Genomic DNA, 18,113 nt, shown 5'->3' with positions numbered 1-18,113 from the left:
CTCCCACGGGCGCTTCCCGAGCTCCTCTCCAATAGGACAAGGAACAAAAACCTGGGAAAAGCCTCCTATGACCCCAAATCTGACCCCAAATTCGCAATTTTAGTCACCTCCAGAGCCATCTCCAGGAGGAGGGAGGCAGTGCGGGGATGGGCAGGGAAGGTGCCCAAGCTGCTCCTGCCTCCCATGGGCACTTCCCGAGCTCTTCTCCGACCCCACAAGGAACAAAAACCTGGGAAAAGCCTCCTGTGAGCCCAAATTTCCAATTTTAGTAGCCTCCAAGGCCACGTCCCAACACCCTGCATGGAGCTGGAGGCAGCGCAGGGATGGGCAGGGAAGGTGCCCAAGCTGCTCCTGCCTCCCACGGGCGCTTCCCGAGCTCTTCTCCGACCCCACAAGGAGCAAAAACCTGGGAAAAGCCTCCTGTGACCTCAAATCTGACCCCAAATTTGCAATTTTAGTCACCTCCAGGAGGAGAGAGGCAGCGCAGGGATGGGCAGGGACCGTGCCCAAGCTGCTCCTGCCTCCCACGGGCGCTTCCCGAGCTCCTCTCCAATAGGACAAGGAACAAAAACCTGGGAAAAGCCTCCTGTGACCTCAAATCTGACCCCAAATTTGCAACTTGCACGTCCGGGAGGCGGGAGGCAGCGCGGGGATGGGCAGGGACCGTGCCCAAGCTGTCGGTGCCTCCCACGGGCGCTTCCCACGGGGATTGTGACTAACGGAGCCATCCCTGGCACAGCTCCGCTGCAGGAGCCTCGGAGCAGCTCCTCCGGAGGGCTTGGAGCCTGTGGGAAAAGGATTTGTAGGGAGTTTTTAGGTTCAGCAGGATGAAAGTTTTTCAAACGCCACGGCCGGGTCAGAAAAGGGTTTTGTGCCACAGGTGGCGAGGTGGGGAGGGAGCGCTGCCACAAAGGGTTAATTCTCCTCGGGAAACGAGCTGGGGGCGTTTGGGCAGAGCCCTGAGATCCTCCAGGGCTGGAAATGGCAGAGCTCGGGGGATCGGATGATGGGTGAGACACGCTCGGGTGAGGGGGGATAAAGGAGTTGCCAGGGAGATGCCAGGGGACAGCCAGGACTGGGCAGCGACCTTTGGGGACTGGCACAGAGTGGGATCGGCCCCAAACGGGGCCAGTGCGAGGGGAGGCTGTGGGACCGGGAGGGACAAGGGACAGGGACGGGCTGGGACACACAGGTGAGCAGAGGTGTCACCTCTGAACAGGTGACATCCCAGTGAGGGTGACATCCTAGCAAGGGTGACATCTCAGTGAGAGTGACATCTCAGCACGGGTGACACCCTAGAACAGGTGACACTACAGTGAGAGTGACATGCTAGCAAGGGTGACATTCCAGCGAGAGTGACACCCCAGTACAGGTGACACCCCAGCACAGGTGACACCCCAGTGAGAGTGACACCCTAGCAAGGGTGACATCCTAACATGGGTGACATCCCAGTGAGAGTGACATCTCATCACAGGTGACATCCCAGCACATGTGACACTGTAGCAAGGGTGACATCCTAACATGGGTGACGTCCTAACATGGGTGACATCCCAGCACGGGTGTCACCCCAGCACGGGTGACATCCTAACATGGGTGACATTCCAGTGAGAGTAACATCCCAGCACAGGTGACATCCCAGTGAGAGTGACATCCTAACAAGGGTGACATCCTAACATGGGTGACGTTCCAGTGAGAGTGACATCCCAGCACAGGTGGCACCCCAGCACAGGAGTCACCCCAGTGAGAGTGACACCCTAGCAAGGGTGACATCCCAACATGGGTGACATCCCAGCACAGGTGTCATCTCAGCACAGGTGACATCCCGGTGAGAATGACACCCCAGCACAGGTGACAGCCCTCATCTCTGCTCCGGCCCCTCTCCCTGCCAAGGGACCGTGCCCCATCCACCCAGCCGGGTGACAGTGACAGTGACAGTGACAGTGACAGTGGTAGGGCCCATCGCGGGGACACCGCCAGCCGAGAGAGGACCCCGCGGTGGGACCGGTCCCGTTTCTGCCGCCACACCGGCGAGACCCCGGTTCTATGGCGGGTCTGGGGACGGCACTTTGAGGCATCGGGGGCGGGATGGGGACCACGGGGACCGAGGGGATCACGGGGACTGAGGGAATGGGGGGGATGAGGGGACCGAGGGGACCACGGGGACTGAGGGGATGGAGGGAATGACGAGGACCGAGGGGATCACGGGGACCGAGGGGACCACGGGGACTGAGGGGATGACGGGGACCGAGGGGATGGAGGGGACCTCGGGGATCACGGAGATCACGGGGACTGAGGGGACCTCGGGGATCACGGGCATCGAGGGGATGGAGAGGACCACGGGGATGACGGGCACCGAGGGAATCACGGGCACTGAGGGGATCACGGGCACCGAGGGGATCACAGGGATCACGGGCACTGAGGGGATCACGGGCACCGAGGGGATCACGGGCACCGAGGGGATCACAGGGATCACGGGCACTGAGGGGATCACGGGCACTGAGGGGATCACGGGCCCTGAGGGCAGCCCCGTTCCCGCCGTCCCCCCCCCCCGCTCCGCCGCCGCCGCCGCCGCCCCGCGCGCACCTGCCTCCCGCGGGGAGCCGCGCATGCGGCGCGCACCACCGCGCCCCAGCCCGCGGGGGGGGGCCGGCGGCCGGAGCGGGCGTGTTTACACGGGGGCCGAGGGGGGCGGCATCGGCGCTGCCCCCCCCCGCTCCCCCCCCCCACCCCGGCACGAATGGTCTCTTCCTCGCGCTCTATTTAATCGCCGCCGCTGCCGCACCGCCGGCTCCAGAGCTGAGGGAGCAGCGGAGAGAGCAGCGCTCGCCGCCCGCGCTGCGGCTCGGTCGCGCCGGCCCCGCGGGCTCCCGCCGCCGCCAGCATGCAGCCCCCCGCCCTCAGCATCCTCCTGCTCATCGCCTGCTTCGGCAGCGCCCGGGGAAACCTCTCCCGCGACGGTGAGTGGCGGCACCGCGAGCGGGCGAAGCTCCCGCCTTATCCCCGCCGCTTATGGCGGGGGATGCGGGGAAGCGAGCGACAGGTGCGGGGAGCGGCGGCGGCGCCGTTATGTGGGTCAGGCAGGTACCGCCCGCCCCGCCCCGCCCGGCCCTCGGGGCCCGCCCCGCCGCCGCCTGCGGGTGCGGCTCCCCGGGCGGCCGGCGGGGCTCAAGGTCACGGCGGCGCCGGTGCTGCCCGTCGTGTCCCCCCACGGCCGCGGCGGAAGGTTCCAGACAGGCCCCGGCGGGCGGCGGCGGCGGCGCTCGGCCCCTCCCGGCGCTGCCCGCGGAGAGGGCGGCGGGGGGGGGGGGGGGGGGGGGGGGCGCGGATGGAGAATCCCCGGTACGGCGGAGCCGCCCCGCCGTGAGGGTGCCGGGGCTCGGCGGTGACACACGGAGGGGCGGATGGAGCTCCCGGGGGAGCCCGGTGACATCCGCGCCGCGGCTGGGGCGGCTCCCCGGTGCCTCCGGTGGGAGCCGCCTCCCGGGATGGGCGGCGGTCCCCGTCCCGCCGGGATGAGCGGGGCTCGCCGCACAAAGAGGGGTTCACCGGGGGCGACAGTCGCGACCGGCGCGGAGCGGGTTTGATTTGTGTCGGGGCTCGCCGCTGGCAGCGCCGCGTCCGCCGTCGCTGCGGGTCCCTGCGGGGCGGCCCCGGTGCCTCGGACCCGCCATCCCTGTCTGGCTGCTGGCGGCTCCGTTTGCCGTGTCGGGAGTCGCCTGTCGTGACAGGAGCGATGCTGCTGCGTGTGTTTGGGTGGGGAGGTGCAGCCGCCGGCCGGGGGCTGGGCTGGACCCGCCGTGTTGTGATCTGGGGATGCTGGGGCTGGGTTCGGTCTCCATCCACATCCCTGCGCTCCATCAGGAGCAGCACCGAGGGTCCCGAGGGCTGTGCGGGTGGGAGGTGACACGGTGGGGACAAGGGCTGAGGCCGCAGCCCCCGCGGCTCCCCCGCACCCATCGCTGTTGCTGTCACAGCCTCTGGGGGCTGGTGGCTGCGTTCCCATCCACGAATCCCGGGATTTGTTCTGGTTTTGGCCACGGTCCTCCCACGGGCGCCCGAAAGAGTCACTTGGGTGTGGGTGATGCTCAGCCCCGGGGTGTGGGGACATTGTGACAGCCCCAGCGTGGGGATGCTCAGCCTGTGGGGCTGGGGATGGCCGAGCATGCCAGGAAGGGAGGTGGCTGTGACCCAGAGCTGTCCTGGGACAGGACACAGCCCGGATGGTGACACTGCAAGATTTCCTTCTGGGCTGGCCTCTGCTGTAGCCCAGCCCTGGCCATCAGAGCCAGAGTCCAGCAGAGCTGGACAAACAAACCCCCCAAAAATAAAATCCTTGAGGAGATGGGAGATGCTTGGAAAAGAAGTTGTGTTTTCATGGTTGGTGCCTCATCCTGAGCCATCCCAGCGTGACATCCCCTGCCCGGCTCCTGTGCTGGGGAGGGATAGAGCCTCCTCCTTGGAGAACATTCCTCCAGCGCTGTGGATGGCTCTGCTACAAGCATGGCACGGTGTGGAGGAACCCCTGGAAGCCACCCAGGCCCTGCTCCAGCACAAGAGGGCCCTGTCTGAGCTCTTGGCTGCCGTTTGTGCTGCTGTCGGCACATTCGGGTGTGTTTGGGCTGGTGCGTGGTTGTCCTTGTGTGTGAGGATCATTCTCTCTCTGCAGGGTTATTCCACTCGGGAGTTGTGTAACCCTTTTGTTTGGACAGTGCCCTGGGAGGCCACCACGGGGCCGAAACCAGTTGACTTTGGGGTTGTTTTTTTCCCTGAGGCTCTGGAGGACATGGGGAGGTTTGCAGAGAGGCAGGTTCAGGGCTCTGTCCCTGTCCTGCAAGTTTTGTCTCTCTGGAGCTGCTGGAGCTCTCAGCTTGGCCAGACCACCCAGAAAACCTCCCTCTATCCTGGGGAGATGCCCTGCAGCCTCCCAGCCTGTGTGGGGTGAGGTCCCACAGGGTTTTTGTCACCTTCAGCCTCTGAACAGGTAACATCTGTAGGTCCAAATCCTTTTGTTTGGACAACGCCCTGATAAGCCACCACGGAGCCAAACCCAGATGATTTGGGACTGATTTTTCCCTGAGGTACTTTAGGACGTGGTGAGGTTTGCAGAGAGGCAGGTTCAGGGCTCTGTCTCTGTCCTGCAGGGTGGTTTTGTCTCTCTGGAGATGCTGGAGCTCTCAGCTTGGCCAGACCACCCAGAAAACCTCCCTCTATCCTGGGGAGATGCCCTGCAGCCTCCCAGCCTGTGTGGGGTGAGGTCCCACATGTTTTTTACCACCTCCAACCTTTGAACAGGTCCTGCTGGAATGTTGGAGAGCCCAGCACTGTCTGGAGCAGCAGAATTCTTTCCTTGCTGCTTTCCAGGGTGCTTTTCCCCAAGGAATGTGTGGATTGCCCCGTTCCCAGTGCCATTAGGGCTCTGCCATATGCTCCCAGTGCCTGTGCCAGCAGCAGCCCTTGGCTCCAGAGCTGAGGAAGCACTGACAGCCCTGGAGAGGCACGAAAGGGAAGGGAGGGCGACCTCTCTGCATCACTCACTACCTGCTTGGCCTGATTTTGGATGACTTGGATCAGCTGCCTGGGGGAAAAGGAGCTGTTCCAGGGCTGGGATCAGTGCTGAGCCCCAGGGGAGGGAGCAGAGCATCCCTGTGCAGGCTGGAGAGCACGGAATCCACCACTCAGCTGCCTGGCACAACGCGTTAGGCTCAACAGGCAAGGCTGGATTTTAGGACAAAGCCTGGGATCAGGCTCTGTGGAGGTGCCCAGACGGTGAGGGATGTGCTGGCACCGCTGCCAGGACAGGAATTCTGCCTCTAGCTTGCCAGTGCTGTAGGATTTGGCATGGCCAAACCTCTGCTTGTGCTGTTTGCTGCGAGGAGAAATCCCAAAGGAATGGGGCGACGCTGCTGGAACCCGAGCTGAGCATCCCGAGGTCCCACCCTCCTCTGGAGGGAAAAACGCCCCGTTTGCCCAGGATTCCCTGCCTGGGAGGTCTCCTGCCTGCAGAATTCTGCCTCTTCCCCCTGTGCCTGACGTTGTCACCTCTCCAGGGGTGTTGGAAGCGCCGGAGGAACCGGAGGCGGCGGCATCTGGGGAGTGTCCCCGGCGCTGGCACGGCGGCCGTGCAGGCAGATGGAGGGAGCTGCAGCAGAGCTGCTCCTGTTTGTTTTCCCTGGTTCCTAACCTCGTTCTGTGCCAATCCAGGGTGTCTCGTGCCTGCAGGAGAGGAGTGGGGCAGGGTCTGGTTGCGTGTCCAAGGTGGTTTTGGTGGCGGTGCCAGCTGGGAGATTGGTGGGCTCTGCTTGTTCTGCTGTGCCAGTGTCGGGCCTGGCACCCCCTGCCCAGCCTGGTCTCCACCTGAGCTGCTTTTCCAGCCTTGGCTGTGCAGGCCCCCCCAGAGCTGGTTGTGCACAGATTGAGTGGAGTCCTCGTTGCTCTGGCTCTTCAGTGGGCCCTGGAAGGTGCTGCCAGCTCTGTGACACCCCCACAGTCAGATGGATCTGCTCCTCCTCCTCCTCTCAGTTACTGGGTCAGCTCAGCTTGAACCATCTGGTCCAGTTCTGGCCCCTCTGCTCTTGGCCGGGCACCATCAGCCGAGACCAGCAGAGCCTTCATCGGGTGGTGATGGAGGAAGAGGTGGCAGTGACCTCTGTGCGCTGCCCCATCTCCTCCACCCACCTGTGAGAGGCTGAGATTCTCCATCCTCCTCCCAGAGAGCTCCTCTTCCTCCCGGTGCTATCCCTGGGGGAGGAGGATGAGGAGCAGAGGCAGGAACTTTAATTTGAGCAGCACCGAGGCAGACAACCCAAAGGCAGCCCGAGGGAGGCGGGGAAGGCGAGGCTGAGAGCGGGGATGTGTGGAACCATTCCAGGGATGCGGCCGAGGGCGCAGGGACCGCGGGCAGTGCTGGATGCTGCGGCTCCCCGGTGTCCGGAGGGTGACAGGGATGGCAGGAACAGCATTTCCATGAGTTTGGCTGGGAAATTGTTGCGTTGTGATCTCAGGGTTTAGCTCAGAACCTCGGGTCCCTCCCTTGATAATTCCCTGCCAGGTTTATCAATCATTTCTCCTTCCCCCTCCCAGCACTGTCTGTCAGCCCTGGAATTCCAGAAGGAATCGAGTGATTGGCACATTCAAACCCCTGGGGGGCATTGGGCCATCCAGGTGTCCTTTGTCCCTTTGTCCCTGCTTGGTGGCTCCCTGCCCCTTCCCTGGGGTTAAAGGTGCAGCAACCACGGGCTCGGGGAGTTCTGTTGGAGCTGGTGCTGCATTCAGAGAATAAAGCTCTGGATCCCAACCCTCCATCAGAACCGACTCCTTTCCTTCACCATCACCTTAAAGCTTCTCCACAGAGGGAAACCTGAGGAGCAGCCCCTGTTATGGGGGGAAGCTCCATCCTAGCACCAGCAGAGCTCCTGCAGGCCTGGAATTGTCTCCATGCACCCAACTGCAGCACCCAGCCAGCCCAAAGTGTCTGTGGGGTGAAACACCACAAATCCAACCAGCCCAAAGTGTCTGTGGGTGAAACACCACAAATCCAACCAGCCCAAAGTGTCTGTGGGGTGAAACACCACAAATCCAACCAGCCCAAAGTGTCTGTGGGGTGAAACACCACATTGAACCAGCCCAAAGTGTCTGTGGGTGAAACACCACAAATCCAACCAGCCCAAAGTGTCTGTGGGGTGAAACACCACAAATCCAGCCAGCCCAAAGTATCTGTGGGTGAAACACCACAAATCCACAGCCCAAAGTGTCTGTGGGGTCAAACACCACAAATCCAACCAGCCCAAAGTGTCTGTGGGGTGAAACACCACAAATCCAACCAGCCCAAAGTGTCTGTGGGGTGAAACACCACAAATCCAACCAGCCCAAAGTGTCTGTGGGTGAAACACCACAAATCCAACCAGCCTAAAGTGTCTGTGGGTGAAACACCACATTGAACCAGCCCAAAGTGTCTGTGGGTGAAACACCACACACCCAGCCAGCCAAAAATGGGGTGAAACACCACACACCCAGCCAGGCAAAAATGTCTGTGGGGTGAAACACCACAAATCCAACCAGCCAAAAGTGTCTGTGGGTGAAACACCACAGTTGCCCCTACTTGCTTCGGCAGCAAGGGCCAGACAAGCTCAGGCACATCCCCTCCGGTTATATTTGTAAATATTCCAGTAGGAAACAGCAGATCTGTGTCCCTGCAGCGTCCTGGGAGCTGCCCCGTCCTCGGGTGATGCTCCAGGCGGTGCCTGAGCTGCAGATGTTTTTGCTCAGCCTCCAACACCCCAAACGCTGTTTGTTGGCAAGCTCAGCTTTTCCAGGCTGTTGCTTTCAGGCTGGGATTTGCAGGGAAATGAGTTCTGACACTGCTGGGCTCAGTGGGCAGGGGGAGCAGCAGATCCCTGGGCTGGGGGACAGGAATTGCTGGGACCCCCAAACCCTGGGGAGATGTTTCCAGAGCTTCTCACATACCCAAGGAGCTCCAGGAGAGTTTGGACGAGGTGCCCAGGCCCAGGTTGGGATTGTTGGGGTGTCTGTGGGTTCTTTGCCACTCTGACCATTCCAGGATTCAATTTTTGGCCAGTCAGGAGGAGGCATTGGCTGTGCTGTCCCCCAGGAGAGGAGCAGAGCTGCCAGGGCTTCCCCACCCCTCAGTTCTGTTATTAAAAATAAAGAAATTATTAGGATTTATTTATTATTATTATTATAAGTTATCAATTTATTATATTTTATATTTATATGTTTTATATATTTATATATTTTATATATACATATATATAAATATATAGATATATATGTTTTATAATATATAAATATATATTATATAATATATAGATATTATATATTCATATATAAATATATAATATACGATATATAATATAAATAATATATTATAATATAATATATAATACACATATATAATATATAATACATAATACATATATAATATATAATATTATATATTATATATATTATATATTATATCTATTATATATTGTATATATTATATATATGAATTATATCATTTATATATTTATATAAACATATAATATATAATATATATTATATTTCTTTTATTTAAATTATATTATATTAAAAGTATAAAATATAATAATATAATATATAAAATAAAATAATATATAAATATATATTAAATATATAAAACAATATATAAATCTATAAATGAATATAAATATATATTAAATATATAAAATAATAAATTAATATAATATGAAAAAATAAGGATATTAAAACCAAATCTCCTCTTACACAACCCCGTGCGGTTAATCCTGGGACACTTGGGGTGACACTGGCACTGAGGCGGCTTCAGGGCCACCAAACCTCGTGCCAGGGCACCCAGCTGGGCTGTGCCACCTCGTTGGGCAGGGAGATCCTTAAAACAGAACTGTCAGAGCACCGAGCTGGTTCCCTTGGCAACACTCATGTTGGGAGATTGGCCTTAGGGTAGGAGCTAAAAACCCACTCAGAAATTGGAGTTCTGAGCTCTGGGCTGCCACACTGGGGGAGGGTGCTGCCACACGGGTCACCCTGCCATGTGCCCCTGAAATTTGGGGGGAATTCTCTCATTTTGGGGTCCCTCGGGGAGCTGTGATGGCAGGAAATGCTGTCAGGGGGATTTGTGGCATTTGTGGTGTCCCTGTCCCCCTGCTCCGCCTCCTCTCAGCACTCAGGGTTTGGATGCTGGCACAGGGGTCACCCTGCTCTGTGCCCTCAGATTTTGGGGGAATTTTCTCATTTTGGAACTCTTCAGGGAGCTGTGCCACTGGGAAATGCTGTCAGGGGGATTTGTGGTGGCACAGATTTGGGATTTTTTTTCTCTGTTCTGCCCCCTCTCAGTATTCAGGGTGTGCGTGCTGGCACAGGGGTCACCCTGCTCTGTGCCCTCAGATTTTGGGGGAATCTTCTCGTTGTGGGGTCCCTCAGGGAGCTGTGATTGCAGGAAATTCTGTTAGAGGGATTTGTGGTGGCACAGAACTGGGATTTCCATCTGCTCTGCCCCCTCTCACCACTCAGGGTTTGGATGCTGGCACAGGGGTCACCCTGCTCTGTGCCCTCAGATTTTGGGGGAATTTTCTCATTTTGGAACTCTTCAGGGAGCTGTGACACTGGGAAATGCTGTCAGGGGGATTTGTGGTGGCACAGATTTGGGATTTTTTTTCCTCTGCTCTGCCTCTCTCAGCACTCAGGGTTTGGATGCTGGCACAGGGGTCACCCTGCTCTGTACCCCAGGATTTTGGGGGAATTTTCTGCTTTTGGGACTCTTCAGGGAGCTGTGATAGCAGGAAATGCTGTCGGGGGATTTGTGGTGGCACAGAACTGGGGTTTCCCTCTGCTCTGCCCCTTTTCAGTTTTCAGCTGGCACAGGGGTCACCCTGCTCTGTGCCCCAGGATTTTGGGGGAATTCTCTCCTTTTGGGGTCCCTCAGGGAGCTGTGATTGCAGGAAATGCTGTCAGGGGGATTTGTGGTGGCACAGATTTGGGATTTTTTTTCCTCTGCTCTGCCTCTCTCAGCACTCAGGGTTTGGATGCTGGCACAGGGGTCACCCTGCCCTGTACCCCAGGATTTTGGGGGAATTTTCTGCTTTTGGGGTCCCTCGGGGAGCTGTGACACTCGGTTTAATGTGGGGAAGTGTGAAGCTCCTGGATTCAGGGAATGCTCATTTATGGTGAAATCCTCTGAAATTTAGGATTTGGGAGTTTCATGTGTGAAGCTGCATTCTCTTGCTGTTCCCCTTCTCAGAAATGCTAATTTTCAGGGAAATCCTCTGAAATTTGGAGTTTGGGGTAAAGATATTTCATGTGGGAAGCATTCTCTTGCTGTGCCCCTTCTCAGAAATGCTCGTTTATGGAGAAATCCTCTGGAATTTGGGGGTTGGGGATTTAATATGAGAAACTGCATTCTCTTGCTGTTCCCCTTCTCAGAAATGCTCATTTATAGGGAAATCCTCTGAAATTTGGGATTTGTGGGAAGATGTGAAGCCCCTGGGGTCACAAGGAATGAGATCCCATTCCCTGCTGGAACTTCAGGATCCCCCCTGAACCTCGGGATCTCACAGCTGAGCTGGGAGCACACCCAGGGCTGTGTTTTTCCCACTTTTAGGGTATATTTCCATTCCTGTGCCAGCCCCTGGCACCTTGGCATCAATCCCTTCACCCTGTGGGAGCTGCCAGAAGGAATTGAGGCACCCTTTTGGAGTTTCTGCATGGATTTATCCCTGTGAGGAGAACAGGAACGCCCTGAATTCTGCAGCTCCTTCATCCTGCCTGTACCCAGAGCCAGGTGACACCACACAGGGATGTCCTAAATGCTGAAAATTTCAACTTTCTGACCCCAAAATGAACTCTGCATTTTACCTAACCCCTGTCCTGGATCAGCCTGCATCCTTCCCACCTTCACGTTTGGCTCTGAGCATCTTCTCCCTGCCTGGATCTGCATTTTGGGGACAGCCTGGAGGGATCCCAAGGGACATTTGGATGCCACTGGACTGGGGAAGGAACCAGCCCTGGAGCTGCAGGAGCAGATGCACCCAAACAGGAGCAGGTTTCCCTCTCTCCTGGCAAATCTGGAGCTGCTCAGCTGCCTGGAATTTGTGCTCTGGATATTCCAGACTGTGGATTCGCACCCTGCAAAAATCAGCCTGCAAAGGGATGTGCACAGCAGATGTCTGAGGTTTGCTGATCTGTGAGTTCAAAATTCCCTCCCTGCCAGGGCTGATTCCTGCAAGAATCCACAAAAGTTTAAAATTCTCACTCTGCCAGGGCTGATTCCTTCATGGATCCACAAAAGTTGAAAATTCCCTCCCTTCCAGGGCTGGTTCCTGCCTGGATCCGTGAGAATTCAAAATTCCCTCCCTGCCAGGACTGATTCCTGCATGGATCCACAAAAATTAAAATTTCCCACCCTGTTCCTGCAAGGATCCACAGGAATTCAAAATTCTCTCCCTGCCAGGACTGATTCCTATATGGATCCACAAAAATTAAAATTTCCCACCCTGTTCCTGCAAGGATCCACAGGAATTCAAAATTCTCTCCCTGCCAGGGCTGATTCCTGCAAGGATCCACAAAAATTAAAATTTCCCACCCTGTTCCTGCAAGGATCCACAGGAATTCAAAATTCTCTCCCTGCCAGGACTGATTCCTGCAAGGATCCACAAAAATTAAAACTTCCCACCCTGTTCCTGCAAGGATCCACAGGAATTCAAAATTCCCTCCCTGCCAGGACTGATTCCTGCATGGATCCATGAGAATTCAAAATTCCCTCCCTGCCAGGGCTGATTCCTGCAAGGATCCACAAAAGTTGAAAATTCCCTCCCTGCCAGGGCTGATTCCTTCATGGATTCACAAAAATTAAAACTTCCCACCCTGTTCCTGCAAGGATCCACAGGAATTCAAAATTCCCTCCCTGCCAGGGCTGATTCCTATATGGATCCACAAAAATTAAAATTTCCCACCCTGTTCCTGCAAGGATCCACAGGAATTCAAAATTCTCTCCCTGCCAGGGCTGATTCCTGCAAGGATCCACAAAAGTTTAAAATTCTCACTCTGCCAGGGCTGATTCCTTCATGGATTCACAAAAATTAAAACTTCCCACCCTGTTCCTGCAAGGATCCACAGGAATTCAAAATTCCCTCCCTGCCAGGGCTGATTCCTGCAAGGATCCACAAAAGTTGAAAATTTCCTCCCCGCCAGGGCTGATTCCTGCCTGGATCTACAGAAATTCAAAATTCCCTCTCTGCTTGGGCTGATTCCTGCCTGGATCCATGAGAATTCAAAATTCCCACCCTGTTCCTGCCTGGATCAACAAGAATTCAAAATTTCCTCCCTGCCAGGGCAGATTCCTTCATGGATCCACAAAAGTTGAAAATTCTCACTCTGCCAGGGCAGATTCCTTCATGGATTGAACGAGAATTCAAAATTCCCACCCTGCCTGGGCTGATTCCTGCCTGGATCCACAAAAGTTCCAAATTCCCACCCTGTTCCTGCCTGGACACACAGAAATTCAGAATTCCCTCCCTTCCAGGGCTGATTCCTGCAAGAATCCACGCAGGAAAAGTGGGGATGGAGCTGAAGAGGGAATTCCTGGAACATAAAATCCTTGAAGAGGAGAAAAAGGAGCTTTGGAAAACATCTGTGCCCAAGGGATGAATTGAATCTTTGTGATGATGAACACAGAGTAAATTGGAAAGAAAAAGGGGAATGAGGAGGGTTTTTTTTTTTTTTTGGGAAAGAAGGAGGGGAATTTTGGGAAAGAAGGAGGGAAATGAGAAATGTTGTTCTGGGAAAGAAGCAGAGAAATGAGATATGTTTTCTGGGAAAGAAAGAGGGAAATGAGAAGGGGTTTTTTTTTGGGAAAGAAGTAGAGAAATGAGAAATGTTTTTCTGCCAAAGAAGGAGGGAAATGAGAAGGAATTTTTTTAAAAAGAAGGAGGGAAATTTTGGGAAAGAAGGAGGGAAATAAGAAATGGTTTTTTTTGAGAATGAAGGAGGGAAATGAGAAGGATTTTTTGGGGAAAGAAGTAGGGAAATGAGAAGGATTTTTTTAAAAAAGAAAGAGGGAAATTTTGGGAAAGAAAGTGGGAAATAAGAAATGGGTTTTTTTGAGAATGAAGGAGGGAAATGAGAAACATTTTTGGGCCATGACTATGAACCAGAGGCGTTGGAGGGCTTGGAGCAGTGGGTGGTTTTCCCTGGGGTTATTTCTGCTCCAGAGATGCTTTCCTAGCCTGGAAAAAAGAGAGGACATTCCTTGGAAATGCTCCTGCAGCTCCAGTCTCGTCCTGCACATCTGCTGGGCCCTTCCCAGCCTCTGGCCCTGCGTCCTGAGGGTGAAATCAAACATTTCATTATTGATCTCTAGCAGTGAAGCTGCTCCGGGCAGCCTGTGGTGCACAATTCCTGGGATGCAGAAAATAAATTTTTCCTGCTTGGGAGCATCGTGGGGCTGCAGAGATTTGGGGACAGTCATTGCTGGATGGGGACAGTCATTGCTGGGTTGGGACAATCCCTGCTGGATGGGACAGTCCCTGTTGGATGGGGACAGTCACCACTGGATGGGGACACTCATTGCTGGGTTGGGACAATCCCTGCTGGATGGGACTGTCATTTTTGGATGGGGACAGTAATTTTTGGATGGGGACAGTCCCTGTTGGATGGGGACACTCATTGCTGAATGGGGACATTCATGGCTTGTTGGTGACAGTCATTTTTGGATGGGGACAGTCGTTTCTGGATGGGGACACCCTTAGCTGAATGGGGACAGTAATTTTTGGATGGGGACAGCCACTACAGGATGGGGACACTAATTTTTGGGTGGGGACAGTCCCTGTTGTATGGGGACACTCATGGCTGGATGGAGACAGTCACTGCTGAATGGGGACAATCAGTGTTGGATGGGGACAGTCATTTTTGGATAGGGACACTTATTTTTGGGTGGGGACAGTCCCTGTTGGATGGGGACAGTCACCACTGGATGGGGACAGTCACCACTGGATGGGGACACTCATTTTTGGATGGGGGCAGTCCCTGCTGGATGGGGACAGTAATTTCTGGATGGGGACACTCCTTGCTGGATGGGGACACTCATTGTAGTGTGGGGACAATCACTGTTGGATGGGGACAGTCATTTTTGGATGAGGACAGTAATTTCTAGATGGGGACACTTATTGCTGGATGGGGACACTCCTTGGTGGATGGGGACACTCATTGCTGGATGGGGACAGTGTTTGCTGGTTGGTGACAGTCATTTTTGGATGGGGACGCTCATGGCTGGATGGGGACACTCGTATGGGGACAATCACTGCTGGATGGGGACAGTAATTTTTTGATAGGGACAGTCACTGCTGGATGAGGACAGTTATTTTTGGATGGGGACACTCTTTGCTGAATGGGGACAGTCATTTTTGGATGGGGACATTCATGGCTGGATGGGGACAGTCTTTTCTGGATGGGGACAGTCACTGCAGGATGAGGACAGTCATTTTTGGATGGGGACACTCATTTTTGGGTGGGGACAGTCCCTGTTGGATGGGCACACTCATGGCTGGATGGGGACACTCGTTGTATGGGGACAATCACTCTGGGATGGGGACACTCCCTGTTGGATGGGGACACTTATGGCTGGATGGAGACAGTCATTGCTGAATGGGGACAGTCATTTTTGGATGGGGACAGTAATTTTTGGATGGGGACACTCCCTGTTGGATGGGGACAGTCCTTGCTGAATGGGGACACTAATTTCTGGGTGGGGACAGTAATTTTTGGATGGTGACAGTCACTGCTGGATGGGGACGCTCCTTGTTGGATGGGGACACTCATGGCTGGATGGGGACAGTCACTGCTGTATGGGGACAGTAATTTTTTGATAGGGACAGTCACTGTTGGATGAGGACAGTTATTTTTGGATGGGGACAGTCCCTGCTGGATGGGGACAGTCATTTTTGGATGGGGACATTCATGGCTGGATGGGGACAGTCTTTTCTGGATGGGGACAGTCACTGCTGGATGAGGACAGTCATTTTTGGATGGGGACACTCATTTTTGGGTGGGGACAGTCCCTGTTGGATGGGCACACTCATGGCTGGATGGGGACACTCGTTGTATGGGGACAATCACTCTGGGATGGGGACACTCCCTGTTGGATGGGGACACTTATGGCTGGATGGAGACAGTCATTGCTGAATGGGGACAGTCATTTTTGGATGGGGACAGTAATTTTTGGATGGGGACACTCCCTGTTGGATGGGGACAGTCCTTGCTGAATGGGGACACTAATTTCTGGGTGGGGACAGTAATTTTGCATGGTGACAGTCACTGCTGGATGGGGACGCTCCTTGTTGGATGGGGACACTCATGGCTGGATGGGGACAGTCACTGCTGTATGGGGACAGTAATTTTTTGATGGGGACACTCATAGCTGGATGGGGACACTTATTTTTCGATGGGGACAGTCACTGCTGTATGGGGACAGTAATTTTTTGATGGGGACACTTATTTTTCGATGGGGACAGTCACTGCTGTATGGGGACACTCAGCCCAGGGGTCTCAGAGCAGGGACTGTCCCCTGGTGCCACCCCGGAGCAGCCCAGACTGGGCAGGGCTGGCACCACGAGCTGTGCCAGGTGCTGCACGCCGGGAGCATCCGCCCTGCCCGTGCCAGGCCAGGCTGTGCCACCTGCCAGGGCTGGCACTGTCCCCTGGCCTGGGGGCTGCAGGCACCCCTCAGGGCACCCTCCAGCCCCTGCTCTGGGCGATGGAGGAGTGATCTTCTGGGGAAATATGTTTTTAAAATCTTTATTTTTTATATATATATACAAATTTATATATATATATGTGTGTGTGTGTGTATATATATATATATATATATATATATGTGTGTATATATATATATACATATACATAAATAGATATAGAGATATAGATATATAGAGATTTAATATATATTCTATATTATATATTGAATATTTTCTATGTATAATATAGACTTTTATATAAATATATATATTTCTGATTTTAATAGATTATTAAATATCATATTATTATAATATTATATACATATGTTATATGCTATATATAGTATATATTTCAATATATGTTTATTTGCATTATAATATTATATATATAATGTATTTACATTTATTTATAAAAATATATATTTTATATGTATATTTTATATATACATATACATTTTATATACATTTCTCTTTTGATATCTATTATATACATTGTAATATTATATATATTTATATTTATTTATAAAAATATATATTTTATATGTATATTTTATATATACACATATACATTATATATCTATATTTTATATACACATATACATTTTATATATATTTCTCTTTTGGTATATATTATATACATTGTAATATTATATATATTTTTATATTTATGTATATACATATATATTTTATATGTATATTTTATATATACACATATACATTTTATATGTATATTTTGTATATACATATACATTTGATATACATTTCTCTTTTGATATATATTATATACATTGTACTATTATATATATTTATATTTATGTATATAAATATATATTTTATATGTATATTTTATATATACACATATACATTATATATCTATATTTTATATACACATATACATTTTATATATATTTCTCTTTTGGTATATATTATATACATTGTAATATTATATATATTTTTATATTTATGTATATACATATATATTTTATATGTATATTTTATATATACACATATACATTTTATATGTATATTTTGTATATACATATACATTTGATATACATTTCTCTTTTGATATCTATTATATACATTGTAATATTATATATATTTATATTTATGTATATAAATATATATTTTATATGTATATTTTATATATACACATATACATTATATATCTATATTTTATATACACATATACATTTTATATATATTTCTCTTTTGGTATATATTATATACATTGTAATATTATATATATTTTTATATTTATGTATATACATATATATTTTATATGTATATTTTATATATACACATATACATTTTATATGTATATTTTATATATACACATATACATTTGATATACATTTCTCTTTTGATATCTATTATATACATTGTAATATTATATATATTTATATTTATGTATATAAATATATATTTTATATGTATATTTTATATATACACATATACATTATATATCTATATTTTATATACACATATACATTTTATATATATTTCTCTTTTGGTATATATTATATACATTGTAATATTATATATATTTTTATATTTATGTATATACATATATATTTTATATGTATATTTTATATATACACATATACATTTTATATGTATATTTTATATATACACATATACATTTGATATACATTTCTCTTTTGATATATATTATATACATTGTAATATTATATATATTTATATTTATGTATATAAATATATATTTTATATGTATATTTTATATATACACATATACATTATATATCTATATTTTATATACACATATACATTTTATATATATTTCTCTTTTGGTATATATTATATACATTGTAATATTATATATATTTTTATATTTATGTATATACATATATA

The 18,113-nt window shown here is 50.7% G+C and overlaps 1 protein-coding gene across 2 annotated transcripts in view; it reads left to right on the top strand.

Moving 5' to 3' along the window:
• The first annotated feature begins 2,786 nt into the window (after positions 1-2,786).
• The window catches only part of CADM3 (cell adhesion molecule 3), a 37,687-nt gene continuing 22,360 nt past the window's right edge, over positions 2,787-18,113 (top strand). For both annotated transcript variants that reach the window (XR_009420111.1, XM_059490148.1), the window contains exon 1: positions 2,787-2,957. Coding sequence is in view for 1 of the 2 variants with exons in the window: in XM_059490148.1 (XP_059346131.1) it covers positions 2,882-2,957 (76 nt within the window). In the remaining variant the exon portion in view is untranslated. The remainder of the gene's footprint in view (positions 2,958-18,113) is intronic.

The sequence above is a fragment of the Ammospiza nelsoni genome, chromosome 28, assembly GCF_027579445.1.
Source record: "Ammospiza nelsoni isolate bAmmNel1 chromosome 28, bAmmNel1.pri, whole genome shotgun sequence".
Taxonomy (NCBI): Eukaryota; Metazoa; Chordata; class Aves; order Passeriformes; family Passerellidae; genus Ammospiza; species Ammospiza nelsoni.
This window is presented reverse-complemented; position numbering and strand designations above follow the sequence as displayed.